Here is a 10,315-nt window from a genome sequence, read left to right as displayed (position 1 = left end):
GCGGTGTGATGGATCCAGATCCATGCCAATCATCGACATGTATTCCGGATCTCAATAAAAGTACTGCCTCTATAGCCAAAGGTAGGAGCAGGAAGATGAGGTCGTTCCCATAGTATATTTGGGCAGATCATTACGCCTGTGTCGTTCCCCTCAAGCCATATATGTTCTTTTAGTGGAAGAGATGCATACTTACTGTAAATTCAGATGAGGTCGTTCCGGTCGTATATGTGTCCAGATCTTTGCTCTACGGGCCTGATGTATACTGTAAATGCACCTTACTCTTTTTTACTGATTGGTATGTGGCTTGTGGTCATGTACGAATACTAAGATCTATGAATGTGCAGATTGGAAAATTCATCAGAGTACTGCATGGGAGGTCCTATCATTCATCATCCAGATTTTTTGTGCGTTAGTTTCTTCAAATTTTCTTTAAGTTTATATATAGCCATATCATTTGTGGTTCATCTTATTTTGCAGAGAGTTTGGTTGGTTTGCTTGGATAAGGATTTAGGAGGTGCTTTCAGTTAGAGCCGATGAAGTTCTAATATGCAATTCAGCACCTTCAGAGTAGTATTCTGTAAGATTTTTTATGATAAAAAGTAATTTAATTTTGAAAGATTTGTGGTTGGAATTTTTCTTTCATTTTGGTTACGCGTTCGTTGTAGTTATCTCCCTCTCTCTGTATGTTGTTACATAATATGACTTGATGGTGATTTAGTTTGCAACATTTGTGAAGCCTGGCTATGTCTACAGATTTTTTGGTTCTTTCCAGACATGCTCAGGGCCCCTCTCGGCTTTGTTGGTGGATTCCTTTCTAAAATCCTCTTTGTTGAAATGATATATAATGTAATGTTAGGTTAATCCTTTTGCTTTCGCCCAGGTGATGATGAGAAGGCAAGCAATACGAGCAGAAAAGCATGTGTAGTATTGAATTTGTAGTTGGATATAGCACTTCACCGTTTCGTTATTCGAGAATAATTTATTTGTCCCTGACTGCATTTTATAATGCTATGTTGCCTTGCTATTTCACATACATTGTTTGACGACCCCTAAAAGTCAGTATCTACTCCACTTCCTAGGGCCGGGTTAGTATCCTAATATTGTGGAACAAGGGCTCTCTGAATTGCTGTGATATGCTAGGTTGTAAAGTTTTCGTTCAATATCAAGATTATTATTTCTTTTGATTACAACACGGTATATAACACATTTGTTGTTTTCTGACTCACTGATTTTTTTATGCAGATCTAGAGAGCTTTGGTATAGAGTGCTATGTTTATTATTTAAGTGATTGCAAGTGTTGTTTGAATATTTCCACAAACACGATTCTTTGATGTCCAGTTGCCATTTTAGTAACATGCTCTTTCATGCTTTTACATTTGTCGGTTGAATCCACCAACTAAATCAGCAGCTCGCATACTTTGTATATTGTTCCCAAACCATCAGTGAAGCATCAGATGTTGTGCCTCGGCCAGCAAGCTTGCTCCACACAGAAATATCAAGAGACGGACGCCGGAGACAACAAAGGGGAAACTATAGGCATGGTTTGCTTGTGGGCTGTGTGTGCTCAGTTAGCGATCTATAGCTGTATGTGATGTATCCGACCTTTGTTCATCTTTCTAAACTATATCCGCAAGAGTCACTGCAGTTTTCCTTCTTTTGGCTGATGGGTTTCATTTTCAATGGAAAATAGAAGCAGGGACTTACTCCCTGTGTTCTGAAAAATGTTTCTGCTGTTAGAAAATTCATTTGTTTAAACCAAGTGTGCATCACACATAGTTACCCTATAGAAGTTTCCGAGTTTTGCTTACTGAGGTAGCAATGTCGGAATATATTAACAGTACACTGTTTTTTTTATGAATGGTTCATTATTTTGGCAAGCCGAAGGGTTTACAACTTCGTTAGATTGATGACGTTGAAAATCTTTTGTTTACTTGCAGTCTCGCTCTCCCCCTCGACACTTCCAACAGCCCGTTTATGAGTTGCGTTATGCTCTAAGGAGATGCTCAACATAAGACTACAAATTTCCGCAGCAACGCGCGGGGTATCTACTAGTTGACCTCAACGACGAGAACAACGTTAATGGTACCCGCGGTAGTACCGTGGCTGGTTTTATTTATGTTTTCTATTTTTAATTAATGTACAAACAGACTTTTGGTGGCAATGTCTATATTTCTAATTAAAAAATTGGTTAAAATCCAAAATGTGTCCTACGCATGTTTTTTTTTGAAATAACCTTAGACTTTATTAATCAACTGAGAAGACTTACATCTTTCAAAACAAAGGGCAAGAGAAAAGAGGGTGGATCACCATCCCAATTGAAATCTAATTGAGAATCATAAGAGCGCTTCACCAGTTGGTGAGCAACACAATTTACCTCCCGGGGGCAGTAAGAAAAAGGAAACTCCTTTGATCATCGTGGCCTTTGCAAAACATTCCGCCAGCGTTGCCGTATGAGGACTTTGGTGTCCGCCTGACCGATCCAAATGACAAAAGACGGAGAGCAATTTATTAAGAAGTACTCCTTGCGGTAGCCTTGCAAGGGTCACTTTTGGTGGTCTGGAGCGAGCCACTTGTCACGTGTTGGGCGCTTCCTTCGTTTTTTTTACTGGTTTTTGTGTTTTAGATGATTTTTTGTTCATTTTTTCTTCAGTTTTTGGGTTTTTTGCCTAGTTTTCCCTAGGCTTTGGAAAAAAATTAATTTTTTTACACTTTTTCTTTTTTTTCTTCGAGAAGCATAGATTTACTTCTCGTGGACGCACATATTTGCTCCTGTGAGAGTCTCGGAAAAGGAAAAAAAAACATGTTTTTTCGCTACCATAAGAGACACAAATTTACTTCTCATGGAGGCACCTATTTGCTTCCGCGAGAGGCATCGAAAAAGAAAAAAAAAAGGCATCGACAAAGAAAAAAAATGCATTTTTTTGCTATCGTGAGAGACACAGATTTGCTTCGGCGAGTGGCAGAACTGTGCCTGTCAGAAAAGAAAAAAGACATTTTTCATCAGCGAAAGGCACATATTTACTTTTCATGGAGGCAAAGAGTTGCTCCCGCGAGCAAAGCTTTACCTCTCGAAAAAGGAAAAATACACGGTTTTTTTTTTCGTGAGAGGCACAACCTCTTTGGAAAAGAGAAAACAAGTGAAAAAACCCGCTCTTCTGGTTCGGTTTTTTCGTGAAAAAAGTTCAAAACTATTAACGTGGGATCTTGTTTCGAAGATGTCGACACGAGGAATTCAACGGTGAAAACGGTTCCGAATTTGGACTCTCTTCATTTTTTATGTAAAGTATATTACTTTCGGCATGATAAATCACATAATTATAGACAATTTTGAATGAAATTAAACTTGGTTAAATCATTGATTAGCGACAAGTACATTATTTAGGCTAGGAAAGAAAGAGATACATGCAATTGAAAGAGGTACTTTCTTTTTTTCTCAACAAGTAAAGATGCATACAATCGGATAAGAGATACCTTTTTCTTTTTCGTGAAGGGTAAAAAAGGGAATTACGTACAAGTAATTAGAAATGCATCTTACACAATGAAATTTCGCAAAAACCGGACACATTGGATTTCACAAAATTCCCGCACCATTTTGCCAACTAAACACAGGCGCATTCTCTTTCCCCGGCTGGCGGCGGCGATGGCTACCCGCAGAGCCAAAAAGCGAAAATGGCATGAGGCCGAGTTGGTCGCCGGCGTCCGACCACCGGCGAGCGGCAAGCGCGAAGTCGGAGAAGGTCCCGACCTGATCAGCAACCTACCCGACGGCGTTCTCTGCGACATCATCTCGCTCCTCCCCACCGAGGACGGCGCCCGCACCCAGATCCTCTCCACCCGGTGGCGCCCCCTCTTTCGCTCCGCCCCGCTCAACCTCGACGTCGAGCTCCGCCGCAAAGACGAGCCCGCCTCCTCCGGCCTCGTCTCCCGCATTCTCGCCGAGCACCAGGCGCGCTGCCGCCGGCTCGCCCTGATCTGGCACGGCTACGAATCTGACCACGTCTTCCCATTACTGAACGGCTGGCTCGAGTCGCCGGCCTTCAAAGGCCTCTCCGAGTTCGATCTGTGGCTAAAGCAAGAGGAAATTTGCCAGAAACTTCGGTTTGTGCCAACGTGGGAGGTTCCGTATGGGCTGCCACTGTCCTTGCTCCGGCTTTTGCCCAAGCTCCGCATCCTCAGCATCAAGTGCACCTGCTACGTGATCCATTTCCCCTCCACTACCACCTTGGCCGGCGATCTACATTTTCACGAACTCAAGCAGCTCACACTTAAAGGTGTCGTTGTCTCGGAGGGCTTCCTCCATGGCCTTCTTGCTGGATGCACCGTGCTGGAGAGCTTGGTACTTAGTGGATTGGAAGGTGCCTGTGGTTTTCGGATCAACTCGTCCACCCTTAGGAGGCTAGGGGTGTCGTCTGGTTTTGGTTGGACAGATGAATTGTTGCGAGAAGTCATTGTTGAGGATGCCCCTGTCCTAGAGAAGTTGTTCCTATGTGGGAGAGATCACAACCTATCTGTCCGTGTGCTTTACGCACCCAAACTGGACTTCTTGGGTTCTCTGCCAGAAGGGTTCACCAAAGGCAAGCTTGAAACCAATGTTCTTCAGGTAACCGCAACTTTTTTTTTGTTATGCCTTGCATATTCTGTGCTAACCATTTGTGTGTATTACTTAATTCAGGGAATTGTTGCCGTCAATTTGATGAATGTGGTGCGGACAGTTAAAGTTTTGGTTTTGCGCATGTCCCCTCCAAGTGTTGATGATGCCATTGACTTCGTGACATTCTTTCCTTGCTTGGAGAAGTTATATATTTTGGTGAGATTTTTTTGCAATCAATCTACTTTAGAGGCCTCTTTATCTTATGGCTAGTTGCTTCATTCATTTTCTTCTTGCGCCATCAGCACATCAATCACTCTATGTCGAACAATATTCCAATCTAACTACAAATCACATTACAGTTATTCCGGGATGGGGCATCAAAAAGAGCACGAAACCATTTTCCACTTGGTTATATTGAATGTTTGGAGCTCCATCTCAAAAAGGTAGTGCTGATAAATTATCATGGATCACCGAGAGATGTTCATTTTGCAAGGTTCTTTCTGTTGAACGCAAAAGTGCTAGAACTGATGGAGTTTGCAACACGCAAATCGGAAGGTCGAAAGAAATGCATTTCTGAATGGATAGCTAGCCAACCAATGAAACTACAGCTGGATAACAGGGCTTCTCAAGGTGCTCAGTTTAATTTTACCGATGCTTCTTACTACGATGACGGGATACATATTGGGCACATCCATGACCTGACTGTTAGTGACCCCTTTGATAGATCATTGTGTCGATGTCGTGATATCGATGTACTTTGAGATACTCTCGGTTGTTGCGTTCTTATTTCATGGCTTGGGAAAACTTTAGATGGTATCTGTAATGTTTGACATTTGCTTTAGTTGGAACATCTGTATTTCTTTGCCAATCTATGTTGCTACATCACATGCATATTCCCATTGGTATTTTGATATCTTTAATTTCCCTGTAGTAATTTGTGTGCGTTCTCCCAGTTAAGACCATGGAGGGGTCATAGTCGTGTGATTGTTTCTCCCATTGTCATCTATATATGGTTATGGTCTCATTGATCTGTGTGACTTGGCACCTAAATTGTGAAATCTGATGTTTTTGGAGCCCCTAGCAAAAATTCATATCCGCATTTGAGATTGGAACTGCACATTTTCTTGGTAGCTGCAGTGATTGGAGCCACTAGTTCTCACCTTGCTTATCACCGTTTTAGCTACATGCTTAATTTACAATTTATGGCGGGGATACATAAGCTTTTTTTTTTCATTCTCGAAGAAAAAACATAAGTTTTTTCTTTTGCGTGCACACTATTTGTGCATCCTGTGTAGGTGATGTTTGCGTATTTGGCATTAGAGTGTTCCTATGAGGCGTAAACACATTACCTTGCATCAAAAGCCAGGATCACAAGTGCGGTGAGCTATCGCAACATTGTTTTCTACATATGCAACAAAAGGGGAAAGCGTGCTCCGTCACATGGTCATATACATATGTAAAGCATTTATTATTTTGATAGGAAAAACACTTTTCCATTAAACCAGTGTGCACAACGAACCCTTCCAGCATAGACGCCAGCAGCATATGTGCTTCTTCTTTGCACTTTGCTAAGTAGAGTTCCTCAATTTGCTATTTCTAGGGTAAAAAAAAACTTAGAGCTAAGTTTTTTTTAGGAAAAAACTTTGCTAAGTTCAGGGTCGTTTGGATAGACTTGCTTTCTGGGTCTGTCCATCTCAAGAGAACGGGCTCGATTCCGTCTACAGCCGTATAGAGCGAGATAGGCCCAACAGCCCAGCTCAGCCCAACGGCAATCGGCACTTAGCAGACAGACTACCCGCGCTGCGCCGCCACGCCGGCCGCTCCCCCTCCTCGCCGTCATCTCCAATCGGACCTCCGCGCACCACTGCCGGCCTCCGCCGCACCGCTCCTTTCCTGCGCTGCGCTCGGCTCCTCCTCGCCATGGGTAAGGCCTCCAAAGACAAGCGGGTACGCGACCTCCCTCTCTCCCCTTCTCAGCCAGCTCCCCTCCCTCCCCTCCCCTCCCCCGTTTCGCTTCGCTGCCTCTTACCGTGCCCGCGACTCGCTGCTCCGCCCGTCGGTTTCCCAGGACATCTACTACCGGAAGGCCAAGGAGGAGGGGTGGAGGGCTCGCAGCGCCTTCAAGCTCATGCAGATCGACCAGGAGTTCAACATCTTCCACGGTCTCGTCTCACCCCTATCAGCTCGCTCGCCTTCCTGCCGCTTGCTTCCATTGATGCTCAGCATCAAATTAACCACGGGGCGTTCTCGTTTTGCTGTTCGTGTGTGCAGGAGTGAAGCGTGCCGTTGACCTCTGCGCTGCCCCTGGGAGCTGGAGCCAGGTACTCGCATGCTCAGTTTCCCCCACTCATCCTTGCATCCGTTTGTTTCATTGTCATACTTGCATCCGTTTGTTTCATTGCTTATTATTGCAATCACAATTGCAGGTTTTGAGCCGCAATTTGTATCTACCGGCAAAGCTAACGTCTGACGGCAAGTGAGTAATAGCGTTAGTGCGAACACTCCTTATGTTCCAACATAATTTCATTCTTTGTATCTGATTGTTTCTGTGCTCTGCTTACACCAGAGATGGTGGCCTTCCTCTCATCGTCGCAATCGATCTGCAACCGATGGCTCCCATAGAAGGTGTCATACAGGTGCAGGGCGACATCACCAATGCTCGAACAGCTGAAGTGGTAAGATGGATAGACGTGTAGATAAATTCTTTGTAATGATTTTTTTGCTTGCTGTAACAGATGTAAATATGCTGCCAGGTTATCAGGCATTTTGATGGATGCAAAGCGGACTTGGTTGTCTGTGATGGTGCCCCTGATGGTAAGATTGCATGCTAGATGAGTGGTTCATAACCATGGTACATGTGTTCATGGTACTTCTGTTTCTTACTTCGCTTTGGATGATTGCAGTTACTGGACTTCATGATATGGACGAGTTTGTTCAGTCCCAGCTTATATTGGCGGTTGGTATATTTTGCTCTGTCTCTGCTTATCAATTTAGATCAGAGATACTTTTTGGAAGCAATTCGCACTGTCCATAAGATACATTGCCCAAAAATAATGCTACCTTAACACTGCAGTTTATGTTCGGCATTCTACCTTAAAATGTTTACTTTCGGTGCAATACCTTATTTGTATTTTTGTATTGAACATTGGGCCATGTTTACTCAACCTTTGGATAACCGTTGTTGTTTATGTTGTAGAACTACATGGTGTAACACTACGGTTCCATTAACTTGTTATATTTTCAACTAGTTGCAGTTTTCATTGGCTTAGTTTTCCAGATTGAACTTGCAAGTTGCTTGTTTATTTGGCTAATTTGTGTATATATATGTGTTGCATTTAGGCACTGACAATTGTGACTCATGTACTCAAAGTTGGTGGAAAATTTGTTGCGAAGATTTTCCGGGGTAAAGATACAAGTCTCCTGTATTGCCAGGTATTGGTTGGTGCTGGTTTGCTTGTCTGGTTAGGAATTTCCATATGTACTTCAGAAACATTTTGTTTGATCGAGGAAGTTAGTCATCAGTTTTCATGTGTCTTTTCTGTATAGGTTGATTACAAATAGTCTATATTGTTATCCAGATTGTTGCCTCAAGTTTTTCTCTCAATTGTACACGGTAGAGTTGTCATGATATTGCTACAATTTTACACGCTGTTTAGTAGAAGTGGCATTTAACTTACTGATTCAGTCTAGATGTTTGCACAAGGTGTTTATGTGGAAACGGTATAGTGCTTATTGCTATCAATGTTTTATGCAGTTAAAGCTGTTCTTCTCACAAGTTACATTTGCAAAGCCAAAAAGCAGCCGCAACTCAAGTATCGGTAAGCCTTCGTTGCTTAAAAGGAGAATGGGTCGGCATGTACCTTTTGTATGTCTGCCTATTTTCCCATATGACACGTCATTTTTGTCGCATTACTGATATTCTGATGTTTTTGTCTTTTTAGCATCGATAATATTTTCCGCTTGATGGGAAGTGTTTTTTTATATGGTCTTAACTTTATGTTTGTCAAACAGAGGCATTTGCAGTTTGCGAGAACTACTCACCTCCAGAGGGCTTCAAAGAGAAAGATTTATATCACCTGCTGGAGAAAGTGGGAACTCCTTCTGGGGCTGATGATTTAGGTACTGAGAATGATATGCTCTACTGCCGCAATAGGCTGAATGTATGATACATGATACTAACTTCTCTATGCTATTTTTCACGTGCAGATTGCAGAAGCGGATGGTTGGAGGGACCAAACAAGGTCTACATCCCGTTTCTGGCTTGTGGCGACCTCAGCGGTTACGATTCAGACCGTTCATACCCCCTCCCGAGCACAGAAGGCGGCACCTACCAGAGCCTAGATCCAGTCCAGCCTCCCATCGCCCCGCCGTACAAAACTGCGTTGGAGATGAAGAAGGCGTCTAGCCACGGTGCTGGCGCAGATACCGGCAAATCATCTCTCGACCCCTAAACTACATTATAGCTGCAGTTTATGCTCATCTACCCGATCGCCACATGGAAACATGTGAATCGGCATGCAGCGACGTTCAGCACATGTTGCAGAGTAGATGCTGAAGTTGAAGCTGAATTTTGGTTATTCATCCAATCTTGAAGGCAATAGCATGTAGAAGAGATGGTATAAACCGAGAGGTATGCATGCCATGTGCCAAGCAACTCTGTAATGAACTAAGCCTGGGAGGGCGCTCCTATGGATTTTCGACTAAGCCTGGATCATCATTGTAGTACTTTGACTTGTGGTTATTTCTGGTATTTTCCATATTGCTGTGTGTAAGTACAAAAATCCTGATCCTACCAGCCTGGGATCGTGGCAAACGGTGGTTTATGAGAAATTCAAAAATGAAGTCTTGAATTAAACGCAGTTGATTATTAAGCAATGTGAAGGAGAGCGGCGATTTGGCGCCCAGGGGTATAAAAGCAACCCTTTCTTCTTCCTCTAGCCCAATCTTTCCCATTTGAACTACCCTCCATTAGATCTTGAAAAAGCTCACACCCCATTGATTCCTCCAACAAATCTCGCCCAAACTTTGATGATTCAAAGAGGAATTTGTGACCCCCCTACTTGTACTTACCAACCTTGTTACTCCAGGAGTTTGGAGGCTGCTAAGCAGTAGGAGTCTCCAAAACACTTTGATGTGTGTAAACCATGGTATATCTGCTAACAGTGGATACAATCATGCTAAAATACTGTTGTTTTTTCAATACTTTGGTTTTTACAATAATTTGCTGCCAAACACACCCAAATGGTTGGCGGCAAAACATCTCTCGGTTTTTCCAATTGCTAGCCCAAGTTTGTCTAATGTGTGGCAATCCACCAGGCGGGGGCAGGATATGTACTCCACGAGCTGCCCAGGTAGCTTATCCAGCAGACCTTGGAGAACCTTCTGACCTGCACACAAAATTGTTGCCGTTCAGTGATGGGTGTCGCAGTTATTTTTCAGGTCAGGAATAGCCACGGTGGTAAAGCAGCCGGAGTTAGTCGAAGGTATGTGAAACTGCTGCTGACCTATTTTTCTTCATGCGAGCAAACTGTACAATGTTCCGGCTCGCGACATGACCTGTTGAGCTTTCCAGCCGCTTACCGTAGCCCGCCTCTAGCATCTGACAAAGCCAGGGGGAATTGTCAGATAAACATTAGTGATACTTCATGTTGTAGTGAAAAATAACCAGGCAGCCTTTGCTTATCAGGCAAACTACATGTGATTAGTTGAATTGTTTCTGGAGGT

General features: G+C 43.3%; 2 protein-coding genes across 2 annotated transcripts; both read left to right on the top strand.

Moving 5' to 3' along the window:
- The first annotated feature begins 3,614 nt into the window (after positions 1 to 3,614).
- On the top strand, positions 3,615 to 5,482 carry LOC125525048 (putative F-box/LRR-repeat protein At5g02700). The gene is made up of 2 exons (XM_048690064.1): positions 3,615 to 4,807; positions 4,951 to 5,482. The coding sequence occupies exons 1-2, from the start codon at positions 3,641 to 3,643 to the stop codon at positions 5,350 to 5,352; spliced, it is 1,569 nt and encodes a 522-aa protein (XP_048546021.1). The 5' UTR covers positions 3,615 to 3,640; the 3' UTR covers positions 5,353 to 5,482.
- Positions 5,483 to 6,371: 889 nt separating this feature from the next.
- LOC125523602 (putative tRNA (cytidine(32)/guanosine(34)-2'-O)-methyltransferase) lies at positions 6,372 to 9,446 on the top strand. The gene is made up of 11 exons (XM_048688627.1): positions 6,372 to 6,538; positions 6,660 to 6,753; positions 6,863 to 6,912; positions 7,018 to 7,067; positions 7,158 to 7,266; positions 7,345 to 7,405; positions 7,495 to 7,547; positions 7,931 to 8,023; positions 8,346 to 8,409; positions 8,603 to 8,710; positions 8,798 to 9,446. The coding sequence occupies exons 1-11, from the start codon at positions 6,512 to 6,514 to the stop codon at positions 9,040 to 9,042; spliced, it is 954 nt and encodes a 317-aa protein (XP_048544584.1). The 5' UTR covers positions 6,372 to 6,511; the 3' UTR covers positions 9,043 to 9,446.
- The last annotated feature ends 869 nt before the right edge of the window (positions 9,447 to 10,315 follow it).

This window comes from Triticum urartu, chromosome 7, assembly GCF_003073215.2.
Source record: "Triticum urartu cultivar G1812 chromosome 7, Tu2.1, whole genome shotgun sequence".
Taxonomy (NCBI): domain Eukaryota; kingdom Viridiplantae; phylum Streptophyta; class Magnoliopsida; order Poales; family Poaceae; genus Triticum; species Triticum urartu.
This window is presented reverse-complemented; position numbering and strand designations above follow the sequence as displayed.

What these genes read in the sequence shown, in the direction of transcription:
- LOC125525048 (XM_048690064.1), top strand. Translation starts at nt 3,641, where the DNA reads ATGGCTACCCGCAGAGCCAAAAAGCGAAAATGGCATGAGGCCGAGTTG. An exon ending in TGGAGAAGTTATATATTTTG is followed by an intron (nt 4,808 to 4,950) that starts GTGAGATTTTTT and finishes ATCACATTACAG; the next exon opens with TTATTCCGGGATGGGGCATC.
- LOC125523602 (XM_048688627.1), top strand. Translation starts at nt 6,512, where the DNA reads ATGGGTAAGGCCTCCAAAGACAAGCGG. An exon ending in GGAGTTCAACATCTTCCACG is followed by an intron (nt 6,754 to 6,862) that starts GTCTCGTCTCAC and finishes TCGTGTGTGCAG; the next exon opens with GAGTGAAGCGTGCCGTTGAC. An exon ending in AAGCTAACGTCTGACGGCAA is followed by an intron (nt 7,068 to 7,157) that starts GTGAGTAATAGC and finishes TGCTTACACCAG; the next exon opens with AGATGGTGGCCTTCCTCTCA.